At 69.3% G+C, this 16,351-nt stretch overlaps 7 protein-coding genes across 7 annotated transcripts; 6 read left to right on the forward strand and 1 right to left on the reverse strand.

The window, feature by feature from the left end:
* Positions 1–759: 759 nt before the first annotated feature.
* Positions 760–2,479, forward strand: MICPUCDRAFT_47583 (uncharacterized protein; the record flags this gene model as incomplete). The annotated part of the gene is made up of 1 exon (XM_003059237.1): positions 760–2,479. One exon carries the CDS (start codon positions 760–762, stop codon positions 1,672–1,674), a length of 915 nt encoding a protein of 304 aa, XP_003059283.1. The 3' UTR covers positions 1,675–2,479.
* A 156-nt stretch (positions 2,480–2,635) lies between these two features.
* Positions 2,636–4,150, forward strand: MICPUCDRAFT_59012 (uncharacterized protein; the record flags this gene model as incomplete). The annotated part of the gene is made up of 1 exon (XM_003059238.1): positions 2,636–4,150. The coding sequence occupies one exon, from the start codon at positions 2,636–2,638 to the stop codon at positions 4,148–4,150; it is 1,515 nt and encodes a 504-aa protein (XP_003059284.1).
* Positions 4,151–4,265: 115 nt separating this feature from the next.
* On the reverse strand, positions 4,266–5,199 carry MICPUCDRAFT_49628 (uncharacterized protein). Its single transcript, XM_003059548.1, has one exon. It carries the CDS (start codon positions 5,139–5,141, stop codon positions 4,539–4,541), a length of 603 nt encoding a protein of 200 aa, XP_003059594.1. The 5' UTR covers positions 5,142–5,199; the 3' UTR covers positions 4,266–4,538.
* A 1,443-nt stretch (positions 5,200–6,642) lies between these two features.
* MICPUCDRAFT_17826 (uncharacterized protein) lies at positions 6,643–9,490 on the forward strand (the record flags this gene model as incomplete). The annotated part of the gene is made up of 4 exons (XM_003059239.1): positions 6,643–7,074; positions 7,153–7,808; positions 7,875–8,391; positions 8,579–9,490. The coding sequence occupies 4 exons, from the start codon at positions 6,643–6,645 to the stop codon at positions 9,488–9,490; spliced, it is 2,517 nt and encodes an 838-aa protein (XP_003059285.1).
* Positions 9,491–9,716: 226 nt separating this feature from the next.
* On the forward strand, positions 9,717–11,615 carry MICPUCDRAFT_59015 (uncharacterized protein; the record flags this gene model as incomplete). Its single annotated transcript, XM_003059240.1, has 1 exon — positions 9,717–11,615. One exon carries the CDS (start codon positions 9,717–9,719, stop codon positions 11,613–11,615), a length of 1,899 nt encoding a protein of 632 aa, XP_003059286.1.
* Positions 11,616–11,763: 148 nt separating this feature from the next.
* MICPUCDRAFT_59016 (uncharacterized protein) lies at positions 11,764–12,315 on the forward strand (the record flags this gene model as incomplete). The annotated part of the gene is made up of 1 exon (XM_003059241.1): positions 11,764–12,315. One exon carries the CDS (start codon positions 11,764–11,766, stop codon positions 12,313–12,315), a length of 552 nt encoding a protein of 183 aa, XP_003059287.1.
* A 227-nt stretch (positions 12,316–12,542) lies between these two features.
* On the forward strand, positions 12,543–14,090 carry MICPUCDRAFT_70245 (uncharacterized protein; the record flags this gene model as incomplete). The annotated part of the gene is made up of 2 exons (XM_003059242.1): positions 12,543–12,665; positions 13,068–14,090. The coding sequence occupies 2 exons, from the start codon at positions 12,543–12,545 to the stop codon at positions 14,088–14,090; spliced, it is 1,146 nt and encodes a 381-aa protein (XP_003059288.1).
* Between the last annotated feature and the right edge of the window lie 2,261 nt (positions 14,091–16,351).

Here is a 16,351-nt window from a genome sequence, read left to right on the forward strand (position 1 = left end):
CGCCGCGCCCGCGGCACGCGTCCAGGACGCGCGTCGAGACGGGCGGCCCTCCCGGCGGCGGCGGCGGCATCCCGCCGTCCCCCCTCCCCCCCGCGCCGTCCGTAGACGCCGCGACGCCGCTGAGCTTCGCGCGCAGGCGCGCGAGCACCTCCCACTGCGACTCGTCTCTGTTCACGCCCGCGACCTCCGCGGACTTGGGCATGTACCCGACCGTCCCCGGCGTCGACCCCGGCTCGGGCGCGACCGCCCGCTGCGCGAATCGCGCCTCCATCGCGCGGCCGCATCCGTCGGCCGCGCCGTCGAGCGCCTCGAGCGCGCGCGTCGCGAGCTCCGTCGTCTGGAAGCTCACGAACGCGTACCCGCGCGGCTTGCCCTCCTCCGGGTCCAGCGGGACTTTGATCTCGTGCACGCCGTCGAGGAGGCCGCGGTTGGCGAGGAGCGATCGCATCGCGTCTTCCGAGTCGATGCCGAACGACAGGTTCGCGAGGAAGAGCTTGCGGTCGTGGTACGCCTGAGGGACCGGCGCGGGTCCTCCGGGAGCGCGACCGCCGTGGACGACCATCGCGGGGACCGGTGCGTTGGGACCGGACCCGATGGACGACCGCGGTGGGCGGCGACGCGGCCGCGCGCGCGTCTGTGGCGGAACCTCGTCAGTTCCAACTGAACTCGTCGTCTGGCGCATGGGAAAACTCGACGCGAGAGACTTGACGCGCGCGGCGCAGAGATCACGACGCGGGACGAGCGGCCGCGCTCGCCGCGATGCGCGCGTCCACCCTCATCGGCGCGCGCTCGTCCGCGTTCGCGTCCGAGCTGAGGCCGGCGAGGGCGGCGGCGAGGGCGGCGTCGTCGCGCGCGAGCGACGCCTCGCGCGGCGGGTGCCGTTCGAGCCGACACGTGGCCTCCTCCACCTCCTCCTCCTCCTCCTCCTCCTCGTCCGACGTCACGAGCCTCGCGCTCGAAGACCGCAAGTCGCTCCTCCTGCGCCTCTGCGCGAACACGGACCGCGGGAAGTCGGTCACGCCCGACGCCGCGAAGCGCATCGAGGAGCTCGTCGCCGCGATCGAGGCTTCGAACGTAACGCGCGATCCCGCCGTCTCGCCGCTCATCAGCGGCGAGTGGTCGCTCGTCTACACCGGCGCGAGCGCGAAGGACGCGGCGGAGCGCGCGAAGCGCGAGGGCGTCATCGGCAGGACGCTCACGGAGGTCACGGGAAGCGGTGGGAACGTCGCGGGCGAGGGCGGCGCGGAGACGCGGACGACCGACTCGATCTCATCGATCTCGAAGAAGAAGCCGCTGCCGCTCGGAAGGAGCATCTCGCTGCTGTCGGGCGCGGTGGAAAACAGAGGGAACTTCCAGGACATCGACGCGGCGCGCGGCGTCGTGGAGAACCGCGCGGAGCTGAGCGTATTCGGCGTGCGCGCGGAGGTGAAGATCGAGGCGAGCTGCGTCCCCGCGGCGCCGTCGGACGCGGGCGGGGAATCGATAAGACTCGACGTCGCGTTTCGGCGCGTCGCGATCACGCTCGGGCCGCTTCCTCCGCTGTCGATACCGCTGACGTTCGTGAACGACGGGAAGGGGCCGCAGGGGTGGTTGGACACGACGTTTCTGGACGACACGATGCGGTTGGGAAGGGGCGATAAGGGGTCGACGTTCGTGACCGTACGGCGCGGGTGACGACGACAGCTGCGCGTCGCCCGTATAAATATTATACAACACGTGGCCGCGAAGCCTCCCGTTCAAAGACACGACGCGTCGCGTCGCGTCGCGTCGCGTCCCGCGCTCCCTCCTCCCTCACGGCTGTCCGCGGCTGCCCATCTTGTACCCGTCCGCGTCGCCGGTGTCCATGACCGCGATCGCGCACGCGCTCGCGTTCGAGACATGCGCCTGGATCTTCCCGTTCATGATGGCGTCGAACTTCTCCTTCTTTTTTATCCTCCTCTTCTCGCTCTGCGCCTTCCTCGCGTCGGCGCCCTCCTCGAACGCCCTCTCCACCGCGCTCGTCACCATCGTGCTCGCGTCGTCCCCCGGCGTCGGGAGTTTGCCGTCCACGTCCGTCAGCGCGAGCGCGCCCCCCGCGGCGACGAGCGTCGCGATGCTGTCTTCCCACTTCAAGTCCCCCGTCGCGTCGCTCGCGTACGCGTCGCACGCGACGTGCAGGCACGTCCTCCCCTTGATGTCCTCCGCGTTCGGGTCCGCGCCCTTGCTCAGCAGGAGCTTGATGATCTCCACTTCGCCGAAGGACGCGGCGAGGTGCAGCGGCGAGGCCCACGTCCCCGGGGCTTCTTCGTTGACGACGGCGGTCGTCGCGGCGTCGTCCTCGCACGCGTCGAGGACGTCCGCGACCGCGTCGACGTCGCCGGTCGCGATCGCGCGCGCGAGCTTCGACGGCGGCAGCGCGTCGTCGTCGGCGTCGGCCATGGCGGGCGGGCGGGCGGGCGGGACGACGCGCGCGCGGGTTCGAGGCGGGCGGACGAGCGGCCCACCCGGGGCGCGTCGTTGTGCTGAGCGACGGAGCGGCGGAGGCGTCGGCCTTCGACTCGACGACGACGCATTTCCGTTGAGAGATCTGAATAAGAATGTTGAAACTCGACGACGCGCGCGAACGCGCGCCACGACGTCGCGCGCCGCGGGAGGTATGTCGAGCAAGCTCGACTACCTGAAGCGGTACCTCGACGGCGGCGGCGGCGACGCCGACGCCGCCGCCGCGGGCGGAGGGGAGAAGAAGAAGAAGCGGCGGAAGAAGGACAAGCCCGCGGGCGGACTCGAGATCCGCGCGCCGGACGTAGGCGGCGTCGTCGTCGCGAAGCCCGTCAAGGTATGCTCGGGCATCCGCGTCGTGGACGAGGACGACGAGTCGTGGAAGCGCAAGCGCGACGAGCTCGAGGAGGCGAGGCGACGCGAGGACGAGACGCCGACGATCGTCGGCGGCGGCGACGGCGACGGCGCGAAGACGACGAACGCGACGCGCAAGTACCTGGGCATCCGCGAGGACGGGAGCGGATGGGCGGTCGTCGCGGAGGACGACGACGCGACGCGCGCGAACGCGAACGCGGGGGTCGGGCGCGGGGGTGGGGGCGGCGGCGGCGGCGACGACGACGACGACGATCTGTCCCCGCCGCGGCCGGGGAGGCACGACAGCGACGACGACGACGACCTGTCGCCGCCGAGGCCGGGAAGGCGGCACGACAGCGACGACGACGACCTGTCGCCGCCGAGGCCGGGAAGGCGGCACGACAGCGACGACGACCAGTCGCCGCCGCGTCGGCGCCCCGGAGCGCGGCGCGGCGGCGATGACGGCGGGGACGGGGACCTCTCGCCGCCTCGGCGTGGACGAGGCGGGTCGGACGGCGATCTGTCCCCGCCGCGACGACGACGACGACGCGGCGGCGAATCGGATTCGGATTCGGATTCGGACGCCGACCTCTCGCCGCCGCGGAGAGCGCCCAAACCGCCGTCGAGCGGGCCGACGATGACGGACGGCACGACCACCGGCCTCGTGGACGCGGCCGTCGTCGTCCAGGAAGCCGCGGAGAAGCGCGCGGTGGCGAGGGCGAGGATCACGGCGATGTCCGACGACGTCAGCGGCCGCGGCGCGGCGACGCAGTTCCGCGACAAGGCGACCGGGCAGCTCATCGACCTCGAAGAGCAGAAGAAGCGGATGGAGCTCGCGAACGCGCGGAGGAAGGAGCCGGAGCGACCGGTGTGGACGCAGGGGATCGCGCAGGGTAGGGCCGCGAGCGACGCCGCCGAGGCGTTGCGGCGAGAGGCGGACGCGCCGTTCGCGCGCGCCGACATCGCGCCCGAGGCGGAGGACGCGCAACGCGCGGCGGTTCGATTCGGCGACCCCATGGCGCACCTCGCGCGCAAGAAACAACAGAACGCGGAGATTTCGATGCCGAGCGTCGTCGCGGGGATAAGCGAGGAGCAGCTCAAGAAGAGCGGGTTTAGGATCCCGCAGGAGGTGCCGGAGCACAGCTGGATTCGACGCGGCGTCGGGCCGCCGCTCAACCGGTACGGCATCAAGCCCGGGAGGCACTGGGACGGCGTCGACCGGAGCACCGGGTTCGAGCAGGAGATGTTCAAGGCGAAGAACGACCGGCGGAGTCGCGATCAGAGCGCGTGGAAGTACGTCCAGCAGGTGTGGGAGTGAGCGGCGCCGACGGCCGCGCGCGTCGTCTCCGTAGCTAGCGATCGGTCGGTCCACTCCACTTTTAGGGTTTGTTACTTACGCGGGGGGCGCGGCGTCGCGCCCCCCGACGAGACGTTAAGCCGGACGTGTCTCTTACGAACAAGTCTACGACCATCACCCCCCTCACGTCTCTCGCCGCGCCGACGTTCCCACCCCGCGCGCGCTCGTCTCGTCGTCCTCTAAGACGAATCGAGTCGACCGCGCGTCGAAATCAATCATCGACGTCATCGTTCACCACTCGCCATTGTCGCCGCGCGCTCCTAAGTTCCTCGTTCGCGCGCTCACCAGCCGATCAGCGCGCGCCGTTCGGTTCAGTTCACACCGGAACCTACGAACCTCACCTTCATACTTAAAACTTCATCTCGTGCGGCTTGTCCCCGGACCTGAGCGTGAACTTCGTCGCCATGTACCCCTTGAGGTGCGGCACCGCGTCGATGGCGGGCGACAACGCGGCGTCCAGCGCCTTGTTGTCCGCGACGTACGACGCGGGAAGCTCCTTCTTCTCCTGCTTCTCGTCGAAGAAGTCCTCCTCGGACTTCTTCGTGCGGTCCTTCGCGGGCTTCTTGAAGTACGCGTCGTCGAACTTCTTGCTGTCGACGGCGCCGACGTCGATCTTTTGGGACGTGGCGATCGTGTAGCACTGATTCACGCGCTTGATCGGCACGCCGTTCACGCCGTACGGGCCGCAGACGAGGAGGAGGCCGGACGGGAGCTGGCGAAGGAACACGACGCGCTTGCCCTTGAAGTGACCGGCGAGGAGAATCAGGATCGTCCCCGGGGTGATGTTCTTCTTGAGCTTCGTCGGGTTGTGCGCGACGGCGGCGCGCTTCAGCGGGAACTTGACGTCGTCCGCGGGGTAAAACGCCGGCGTCTTCGTCTTCTTCTTCGGCGCGGTCTGAGCCTTGCTCAGGACGCCCTTGAGCGCTTGCTCCGCGGAGGTGACTTTCACCATTTTTCTGGGTGCGAGTGGGTGCGTTACCGGGAGGGCGTACGCGTCGCGTGCGTCGTGGCGCCGCGTGAAGAGGGAGCGCGCTGCGGACGCATCTCGAAGTCGTGCGGCGATTTAGGGTTTTTTTTCGGGCGTGATTGACGCCGACCGGACCCGAAAACGTGACTGATTCACACAGCTGTGTATCCGTGCGCACCGCCGCTTCTGACTGCATCGCGCGCGAAACGAAACTCGCGCGCTGCACGCGCGCGATCGCTCCGGCGCGCCGGCGCGGCGGCCCGGCGCGCGCGTCGTCGCGGAAATCGCGACAACCGTCGAGGCCACAACGCACGCGCGACGGCGCGCGCGGTGGCCTGCGGAGCGAGGAACGACCGGTCGCGAGGACCGACGTTCCGAGCCCGGGCGCGGCGGCGGCGGCGGCGGCGGCGGCGGGAGTCGCGGGAGTCGCGGGAGTCGCGGGAGTCGCGGGACCGCGACGGGGAGGGGCGAGGCGCCGACTTCGCGGATCGATCGATCGACGCGCGCGGTCGACGCGGCGGCGGATCGGATCGTCGTCCGCGAGCGATCCGCCATGGGCCTCCTCGCGAACGCGCTGCGATCGCTCGCGACGCGTCGCTGCCGCGACGCGCTGCGCGCCGCGCGCCGCGAGCGCGCGAACGCGCGGTGGACGGCCGACGCGATCGGCGGCGTCGATCGACGCCCCGCCGCCCTCTTCGCGACGTCGTCGCGCGTCGCGTGCCAGGGCGCGCGGGAGGCTCTGAACGACGAGGACGACCTCGAACGCCCGGCGAAGCTCGCGGGCCGCGACGACGACGACGACGACGACGACGACGATCGCGATGACGCGCGCGTCGTCGCGGGACGGTGGGGACCCCGCGCGGACGGGTCGTTCGGATACGTGCCGGAGGCGTCGTCGTCGCGCGGGGGCGCGCGCCCCGCGCGCGACCGTCGCGCCGCCGCGCCGCGCGCCGAGCCGGGGACGTGGGGACTCCGCGCGGACGGGACGTTCGGATACACCGCGGCGTCGTCGCCGCTCGACGCGTCGCGAGAGACGCCGTCGCGCGGTCCGGAGGCGTCGCGCGGCGACGGCGCGCCGCGTGAGCCGACGTCGACGTCGACGACGCCGTCGAGCGAAATGGAGTTGGACGACGAGCTCCATCGCGGGGAGCGCGCGTTCGCGGACAGGACGCACCCGAACCGACCGACGCACCGACCGATGTCGATCGTGGGCGAGGCAGAGAGGCGGCTGCAGAAGATGGAGGCGATGAGCAACGATCCGGGGTTCGCCGCGATCAAGATGGTCCTCCTCGCGATGCGCGAGCAAGAGAAGAGGCTCCGATCGCCGCTGTCGTACGATCCGATGTCCGAAGATCCGCGGACGCGGCCGCTGGAGGAAAAGCAAAGGAACAGAGAGACGAGCGTGATCGACGACGAGGTGGCGCGGTACCGCGAGGCGCAGCAGCGACATCGCGAGGCGCGGCAGCGCAGGGACGGCATCGAGCGGATGGTGGAGCACGCGAGAGAGGCGGCGAGCAGGGGCGACGGGCTCGGCGCGACGGCGGCGGGGAGGAATTTTTTGCACAACTTCCTCGAGCCGCTGTCGAGGGCGATCGAGAAGGAGCAGGCGGAGATCCGGAAGAAGGTCCCGGGCGCGGACCGGACCAACTACGGCCCGTTCATGCTGATGCTCAACCCGGACAAGCTCGCGGTGATCACCCTCCACGCGGTGATATCGCAGCTCATGATGGGGGACGACCGCGTGAAATTTTCCGGGGACAACGGTCAGGTGGGGAAGAGCAAGTTCGTTCGCGTCGTCGAGCGCCTGGGCGAGGCGGTGCAGGCGGAGGTGAACCTGTCTAGGCTCAAGCAGCGCGGGAAGGTGCGACCGAAGGATCCTTCAGAGCGAGAGCGGCGATTCAGGGAGGAGACCGCGGGCGTCAGGGATCTGGCCGAGGACGCCGGCGACGTCGACGAGTTCCTCGCCAAGCCGCATCTCACGGATCGCTTCGCGAAGGTCAGCGCGAAGTCGCTGAGTAAGCTCACGACGGTGCGATCCGTCGCGAAATTCGCGAGGAGGGCGCTGAACGACTCGGACTGGGGGATGACCGCGCGCGTGAAGCTCGGGAGCGTCCTCGCGAAGCTCCTCGTCGAGACCGCGAAGATCGAGGTGCCGGATCCCGAGAGCGGCGAGCTCGAGATCAAGCCCGCGTTCGAGCACCACTACGAGTACGTAAACAGGCAGCAGCGGTACGGGATGGTATCCTGGCACCCCGCGTTCTTCGACTACATCGAGCACGAGGACATGAGGCACGCGCAGATGAGCCTGGTGAGATACATGCCGATGGTCACGCCGCCGCGGCCGTGGAGCAGGTTCGATCAGGGCGGGTACTTGTGCTCGGAGACGTTCGTCATGCGCGGGAACTACACGAGGTTGGGGCCGTCGTGGGGGCAAATCATGGCGCTCCTGGGCGAACAGAAGCGGTCTGACAGCGACGGAGAATGCGCGAGCTATCAGCCCGTGTTGGACGCGCTGAACGTGTTGGGAAAGACGCCGTGGGTCGTGAACGAGCGGACGGTGGACGTCATGCAAAAAGTCTGGGACGACGGCGGCGGGATCGCGGGCGTGCCGCCGCGGAGGACGGTAGACGAGCCGGTGTGGCCGGACCCGGGGTATCGCCTTCGAAGGGACGACCACGCGCTGCACGCCACCGCGCAGATCTCGCGAGAGGACAAGAGAGAGTACGTCAACGCGAAGGTCCGCGTGAAGCGCGAGAACCGAGAGTTGCACTCGCAGCGGTGCGACTTTTTGATTAAGCTGAAAGTCGCGCAAGAGATGCGCGACGAGGAGAAGATCTTTTTCCCGCACAACATCGACTTCCGCGGGCGCGCGTACACGATGCACGCGCACTTGAATCACATCGGGAGCGACGTGTGCCGCGGCGCGCTTCTCTTCCAGGAGGCGCGCCCGCTCGGCGAGAACGGGCTGGACTGGCTGTACGTGCAAGCCGCGAACCTCTACGCCGCCGGCGGGGTGGATAAGCTCCCTCTGGACGAGCGACGCGAGTGGATGAAGACGCGGCTGGATCGCATCAAGGCGTCCGCGCGCGATCCTCTGTGCGCCGACGACGCGAACTGCGCGTTCTGGCTCGAGGCGGAGAACCCGTGGCAGTGCCTCGCGACGTTCATCGAGATCGCCGCCGCCGTGGACAGCGGCGACCCCGCGTCGTACGCGTGCCGACTCCCCGTGCATCAGGTGCGTTCTATCTCACACTGGTCCCCATACGACCGCGTCGGCGTGGTGAACGCCGATCCTTAAGGACTTGTGCCGCCGTCTCTCTCCGCCCATCCCTCGCGTTCAATCCCCGCCCTCGACGCCTTTGAACTCCACCTGACGCCTATGAACTCCACCCCGACGTTCGCTCGTACGGAACGACCCTCAGGACGGGTCGTGCAACGGGCTGCAGCACTACGCCGCGCTCGGTCGCGACATCGGCGGCGGCGAGCAGGTGAACCTGACGCCGCGCGACAGCCCCGGGGACGTGTACACCGGCGTCGCGAACGTCCTGAAGCGGATGGTCGCGGAGGACGCGGCGGACGCGTCGGACCCGGAGACGGCGGCGACGGCGGCGGCGCTCGCGCCGCACATCGACCGGAAGCTCGTGAAGCAGACGGTGATGACGTCCGTGTACGGCGTCACGCACGTCGGCGCGCGACAGCAGATACAGAGCCGTCTGCGCGAGCGCGGCGCGATCGAGGACGAGAGCCTGCGGTATCGGACGGCGAACTACGCGTCGCGGCGGACGCTAGACGCGTTGTCGAATCTTTTCGTCAACGCGAGGGAAGTCATGTCGTGGCTCGGGGAGTGCGCGCGCGTCGTCTCCAAGGGCGGGAAGCCGGTCCAGTGGACGACGCCGATGGGTCTGCCCGTCGTGCAGCCGTACAAGGCGCCGAGCAGGAAGGTAGTTCGCACGATCGTGCAGTCGTTCGTGCTGCAGTACGACTCGGAGGGGAGCGCGATTCAAAAGCAAAAGCAAAAGAGCGCGTTTCCGCCCAACTTCATCCACAGCGTGGACTCCGCGCACATGATGAAGACGGCGCTGGCGTGCCAGAGGCGAGACATCGCGTTCGCGGGCGTGCACGACTCGTTCTGGACGCACGCCAGGGACGTGGACGCGATGAACGAGGTGATCCGAGACACGTTCGTGGAGCTCCACTCGGAGCCGCTCATGACGACGTTGTACGAGGAGCTCAGAGAGACGTACCCAGAGGCGGCTGACGAAATCCCGAAGCCGCCGCCGCTGGGGGAGTTGGACCTGAACGAGGTGAAGAAGTCGAGGTACTTCTTCTCGTGACGGACGACGGGGGGGGGAGGAGGAGGAGGACGCGGGACGAGGACGACGCGCCGCGGTAGCACACATAGAGATCGAAGTCGTTAGGAGACTACGAATTATTTTGCGAAATACGCGCATCGTCTGCATCTGTCGGTTGAGGTTCGAATTACCACGACGACGGCCACTCGCGGCCGTCGCCGGGGACCCCCCCCCCCTTCGCGCGGCGCGTCGCGCCTCGGGAGGGACGATGGCGTCGGCGTCGTTCGACTTCGAGTTCGGCGGCCGCGGCGGCGGCGTCGCGCGCGCCGCCGCGGGCGCGCTCGACGAGGACGACGACCGCGCGGAGGATCTCGCGCTCGCGGCGTTCCCTCTGACGCAGATGACGCTCGGGGTGTGGAAGGCGAGAGCGCACGGCGGCCTGCGGTTCCTCCTCGCGCGACGGTCGTTCGTGTTCGTCGTCTTCCGCCGCCGCCGCGCGGTCTCCAGGCTCGCGCGCGCGAGCGACTTCGCGCTGAACCTCGTGAACAAGGCGATGCCGAGCTCGCGCCTCGTGACGTCGCGCGTGCCGACCTCGCCGTTCAATCTCGAGAGGACGTCGTCGTCGAGCGCGTCCGCGTCGGAGGCGGCCGCGGCGTCGGCGAGCACCCCGCGCGCGGACGCGGCGGTCCCGGGGACGCCGACGGACGACGCGGCGGTCACCGGCGGCACGCCGTCGTTCGTCGCCGGCGTCGGGTTCACGCCGCCGAGGGGCGCGCGTCAACATCAACATCAACGCTCGACGACCAACCACCTCGTGCTGACGTTCGAGGTGAAGTTCGAAGACCTCGTCGGGATGGACTACAAGAACCCGCTGTGCGAGGACGGGCGCGTCGCGATCGAGGCGCGCGCGGTGACGAAGCGCGCGTTCGCGGACTACGACGCCGCGATCGCGTTTTTCGAGGCGCGAGACCGCCGGGCCGACGGCGGCGAAACGAATCGAAACGCGCGCGGATTTTTCGACGCGAGCGGCGGCGCGGGGTCCGCGGTCCCGGTCCGGGGTTCGTCGGGGAGGCGGTCGGGCGATCGCGATCGCGCCGCGCGTCGACGACTCGGCGGTGGGAGCGGTGGGAGTGGGAGCGGGGGCCTCCGCGCGCGGGAGAGGGAGCGAACGCCGCCGCCGGCCGCGGAGGAGGAGGAGGAGGAGGAGGAGGAGGACGACGATGACCGCGGCGGCGGCGGCGGCGTCGCGCGGAAGCGCTCGCGCGGCGTCCTCGAGCCGTCGTTCGCGGCCGTCGACACGAAGAAACCGTTCATGCCGTTCGCGGTGAAGCCGCCGGCGGAGGGGATGGAAGACGGCGCGTCGACCGACGCGGCCGCGGCCGCGGCCGCGTCGCCGCCGAAGACGCCGCGGGAGGACATCTTGCGTCGACGCCTCACGGTGGACACAAAGACGAAGCGCGCGACGCCGCCGATACCGGAAACGGCGTCGGACGGCAATTTTGTGTCGGACACCACGATGTCGGACACCACGCCTGCCGCTCGGATATCGCACACGCCGCCGTTCGACACCCCCGCGGGGTACCGAAACGACGGCAATAACGCGGGGAAGGCGGCGTCGCGGCGCGCGCGCGTCGGGTATAGCCCGGAGGCGTCGCGGTTCAAACCCGCCGCCGTGGGCGGCGATAACGACTCGTCGCGCGCGTCGTCGTCGTCGCGCGCGTCGACGACCGCCCCGGCCACCGCGTCGTGTGTGTTCTTACACCGCACGATCATCGCGTGCTTCGACGACCCGGACCTCCCGGCGGCGCTGCGACGCAAAGTCACGTCGCGTCAGCGCCTCTTGCGTCTCTACGAGAGCGGTCTCCCGCCGTGGGCGCTCCTGCTCCCGTCGTTCGGGTTCTACTATCGCCCGTACCTGCGCGGCGTCGCGCGCGCGCTGTTCGTGCTCGTCTCCGTCTTGTCCATGCTCGCGGGGTTCTACGACCTGTACAAGAACATCCCAGGGTTCGGCGCGGTGCTGACGCGCGCGCTCGGGCCGTTCGTGACGTTTCTGGAGACGCACGCGTCGACGCGTCTCGCCGTGCTCGCGTCGTATTTGTTCACTCAGGCACGTTCTATACACTGGTCCCCATACGACCGCGTTCGCGTGGTGAACGCCGATCCTTAAGGACTTTTCCCGGCGTTTCTCTCCGCCCAGGGTCCCTCGCATTCAATCCCCGCCCTCGACGCCTTTCAACTCCGACTGACGCCTTTCAACTCCGCTCCGACGTTTGCTCGTATGGAACGACCCTCAGAGCGCGATATTCGCGCCGCTCATGGCGCGGCTGTCGCCGTTGCTGCGCGTCGGCCGGTCCGCGACCGCGGCGGTGTATCGACCGCTGGTGGGGTTGTTCGGGGGCGCGTGGGGTGACGTCGTCGCGGTGGTAACGGTCGCGACGTCGCCGTTACGCGCGGCGTTCGCAGCCGCCGCGCGTCTCTTCGGCGTCGTCGCCGCGTCGTCGCCGGCGCTTCGAACCGTCTTCGCGCCGATCGCGGCCGCGTCCAAAGGCGTCGCGCGCGTCGCGTCCGCGGCGACCGCGGTCACGGTCACGGTCACGGCGGCGGGCGGCGGCGGCGGCGGCGGCGCGGCGTCCTCTTTCGCGTGGTGGCTCGACGCGCGGTTATGGCGCGAGTTTGGCGTGTACGTGTTTCGAGCGACTCAACGCGCGGCGAACGTGTTCGCGTTCGCGCTGACCGCGGCGCTCAGGCACCGGAGAAGCTCGCAGATCGCGACGCGGAGGTGGTGGCGGCGGACGCGCGCGAAGTGGGCGGCGGCGAAGAACGCGTCGTCGCCGACGGGGAGCGACGGCCACGAGAAGACGGAGTGACGCGCGCCGTGGACGACGACGACGGCGTTCGATGTCGTAGATGATACAGTGTGATGATGCGGTACTGTACACGCTGAACGCGCCGCGCGCTCTCCTTCCCCGCCGTCTTCTTCTTCGGAACCTCCTTCCCCGCCGTCTTCTTCTTCGGAACCTTTCGCTCCCCGCCGCCTCGCATCTAACATCACAAGAACGCCAACACGAAAAACTGGAACGCGACGAGGAGGAAGATGCCCACGCCGACCATCTCGCCGCCGAACTTGGGCCCGCCGGCGTACATCTCCTCGTTCGGGTTCTTCCCGCGGCCGTCGTTCTCCGCGCGCGCGCGGAGAGAGAGTCCGCGCGCGCGAGGGGTCGTCGCCGCGAGCGACGACGACGGAGACGGCGTCGTCGTCGTCGTCGTCGTCGTCGTCGTCGTCGTCGTCGTCGTCGACGTTCGCCGTCTCGGAGCGACGCCGACGCGCGCGGCGTTCGCTCGCGACGACGTCGACGCGCGCGGCGCGACGACGCGCGCGGCGACCGGCGCGCCGACGACAGTGCCGATGTGCATGACGCGCGCGAGGAGTGTTCGGGCGAGACGACGCGTGCGTGCCGTGCGGTCTGATGACGGACGGGGTCGGATAACGAAACGCGCTCTAAACAGAATGCGACGACGCGAGACCTCATCCTCACTCGCCATGTCGCGCTTCCTCGCGGCGGCGGCCGCGTCGTCCTCGGCGTCTCCGCCGCCGCCCTCCGTCTCCAAGCACAAGCAGACGCTGCGGTTCAAGGACGCGCACACGGGCGTGGACGTCCTCCTCGTCGGAACGATGCACTACAACCCGGCGTCGATCGAGCTCGCGGCCGCGTCCGTCCGCGACCTGTCATCCGCGAACGCACTCCGCGCGATCGTCCTGGAGACGTGCCCGACGCGATGGGCGAAGACGCGAAGGATGCAGCCGCGCGGCTCGTTCCTGCGCATGCTCCTGGACAACGAGTTCCAGGCCGCGGTCGAGGCGCGCGACGGCGGCGATCGCGACGTCGTCCATTCGATCCCGATCGTGCTGGGCGATCAGAAGATCGAGGACCTCGGCGCCAGCGCGAAGGCGACGCTGCGCGCGACGTGGGAAGACTTCTCCTCGCCCTTCGACGGCGGATGGGCGCGGCTGTGGCGCGACTTCGCGGCCGCGTACGCGCGCGAGGTGGACAGCGGCCCGGAGGACGCGGGGTTATCGCTGAGAGATCTCGCGACGGACGCGCCGCTCGCGCTCGGGTTGCCGGTGTCGTTCTTCCGGTACCCGCTGGCGTGGAGCGTGAAGTCGCCGAAGGTCATCGTGCCGTTCGCGGCGTTCGCGTACACGCTGAGCGAGCTTCCGAACTGGTTGTCAGCGGTGCCGCGCGGAGTGGCGCTGGGTGCGAGCGCGCTCGGGGGCGTCGGCGTTCAGAATCTGCCGTCGGCGGAGGAGTCCGCGGTGTCGATTCTCTTCTTGGTCTTGGACGTCTTGGAGGTCGTGTTCCTGAGCAGTCTGTTCCTGAAGGCGCTCCTGGCGACGAGGAACGACGTGCTGTCGCGGAGCATTCGCGAGACGTGCGTCGACGCGGCGAACGCGCGGCTGGCGGCTGGGAGCGGCGACACAGCTGGCGCTGGCGTCGGAACGGTGGTCGCCGTCCTCGGCGCCGCGCACCTGAACGGCGTCCAGCGCAGGCTGATGGAGGACGCGAGCGATGGACGCGCGTCGGGGGCGTGCTGGACGGAGCGCGGGGACGAATACGAGAGGGCCCCGGTCGTCGCGGAGTGACGCTTTCGACGAGTAGCGGCGCGGCGGTAGCGGCGCATCATCTAGATTATTCTTTCGTTCGTTTATTACGACTCCGACACCTGACTCCGACCTCGATCGTCCGCGGCATCATTCGCGTCCGCGCGCGTGCCGTCGTCGCGCGCGATGTCGCACCACGAGATCTGCCGCGACTTCCTCAAGGGCGCGTGCAACCGCCCGGGGTGCAGGTTCTCGCACAGCGACGCGCACTTCGCGCGCGGGAGAGAGAACCACGCGTCGTCGTCGCGCGACGACGCGCGAGGCGGCGGGGGCCATCGGTACGAGAGAGGATTCGACGAGAGAGGATTCGACGACCGGCTTCATCGTCGCGGCCGCGACGACCGCGACCGTCGCCCTCCCCGCGACGATCGCGACCGCGATCGCGACCATCGAGACCGCGGCGATCGCGACCGCACTCCGCGCCGCTCGCACGGCGCGCCCGAGCCGTCGTACGACGCGAACGGGTTCGACCGGCGGTACCAGAACACCGCTCCGCGCGGCGCGGGGAGCTCGGGCCAGGTGCGTTCTCCTTCACACCGGTCCCCATACGATCCCGTTTGCGTGGTGAACGCCGATCCTTAAGGACTTTTCCCGGCGATTCTCTCCGCCCAGGGTCCCTCGCTTTCAATCCCCGCCCGCGTTGCCTTTCAACTCCGCTTCTGACGCCTTTCAACTCCACCCCGCCATCGCTTCGTATGGAATGGCCCTCAGCTCCCCACGCCGGGCGACTGGGTATGCGGGCCGTGCGACACGCTCAACTTCAAGCGGCGAGACGACTGCTGCAAGTGCCGCGCGTCGCGGACCGAGCGCAAGCTCGACGTGACGTCGTCGAACATACGGGAGTACATGGAGCGACGAGAGAAGCAGGCGGCGCGCGCGGCGCGGCGCGAGGAACGACGCGCGGGCTGCGGCGGCGGCGGCGGGAGAGGCGGCGACGCGCGGCGATCGAGAAGCCGCGACGGCGACGATCGTCGGCGTTCAGGTGCGTTCTATACACTGGTCCCCATACGACCGCGTCAGCGTGGTGAACGCCGATCCTTAAGGACTTTTGCCGGCGCATCTCTCCGCCCACACCACGGTTTCAATCCCCGTCCTCGACGCCTTTCAACTTCAACTGACGCCTTTGAACTCCACCCCGACGTTCGCTTGTATAGAACGGCGTTCATCGAAACGCCGCCGTCGGTCGCCGTCCTCCTCCTCCTCCTCCTCCTACTCGTCGTCGTCCTACTCTTCGTCGTACACCGGGAGCTCGTCGTCGTACAGCAGCTCGTCGTCGTTCAGCGAGACGGGGTCGGAGACGCGTCGGCGGCGGCGCGAGCGGCGCGCGCGGCGAAAGGCTGCGGCGGCGGGAGGAGACGGCGGCGGCGGCGAGAGCGAGAAGCGCGAGCGCGCGGACGACGACGCCGCGAAGGAGGAGGCGCCGCTTTTGGACGCGTGGGGGCTGGTGAAGGACGAGGTCAAGAAGGACGACGCCGCGAGAGAGGACCGCGGCCGGAAGGAGGAGGGCGAGAAAAAGACGAAGACGAGGGAGCGCGACGACGATCGCCGACGCCGCGACCGCCGATAGACGTAGACGCGCGATGAGGTTAGACGTTGAACGAAGAACACTTTCTCTTCTAATGCATGTCGTCGACGCGCCCCCTTCTCGCTCTCGTCACAGATCGTCCTTCTCGCCCTTCTCGCCCTTCGGCGGCTTGGACGCCTTGATGTTCCCGAGCGAGTCCGCGAGGTTCCGCAGCTGCTCGATCGGCATCGTGTCCATCCCGCCCGCGAACGAGAGTCCGTTCTTCCTGAGCTTCGCGAGGATCGCGTCGCGCTCCGGGTCCCCCGTGGGCTTCTGCTCCCCGCGCATCTGCGCCATGAGCTTCTCGATCTCCTCGTCGCTTCGCTTCTGCTGCTCCGGGTCGAGGTTCACGTCCGGCTCGTGCGGCTGTCGCGGCGGACGCGTCGTCGTCGTCGCGTCGTCGGCATCGGATTCGTCCGTCTTCTCGACGATCGGCAAGTCCCACACCTCCGCGGCGCGCTCGACGTAGTCCGCCTTCTCCGCGCAGCCGCGGCAGACCGCGCCGCGGTCGTCCAAGATGGCGCGCAACTCCTTGATCTTCATCTTCTTGAAGTCCGGGCGCCCCGCGTCGGCGTCGTCGGTCGTAGCGGACGATTCCGCTTCCGCGGACGACGATCCTCGCTCGTCGCCGCCGTCGTCGTCGGACGCGAGCGCGACGGGGAGGCGCGCGCCGAAGAGC

Source organism: Micromonas pusilla, assembly GCF_000151265.4.
Source record: "Micromonas pusilla CCMP1545 genomic scaffold MICPUCscaffold_6, whole genome shotgun sequence".
In the NCBI taxonomy this organism is placed as follows: Eukaryota; Viridiplantae; Chlorophyta; class Mamiellophyceae; order Mamiellales; family Mamiellaceae; genus Micromonas; species Micromonas pusilla.

Bases quoted from the DNA above. Each gene is read 5' to 3' on its own strand.
- MICPUCDRAFT_49628 (XM_003059548.1), bottom strand. From the start codon at position 5,141: ATGGTGAAAGTCACCTCCGCGGAGCAAGCGCTCAAGGGCGTCCTGAGC.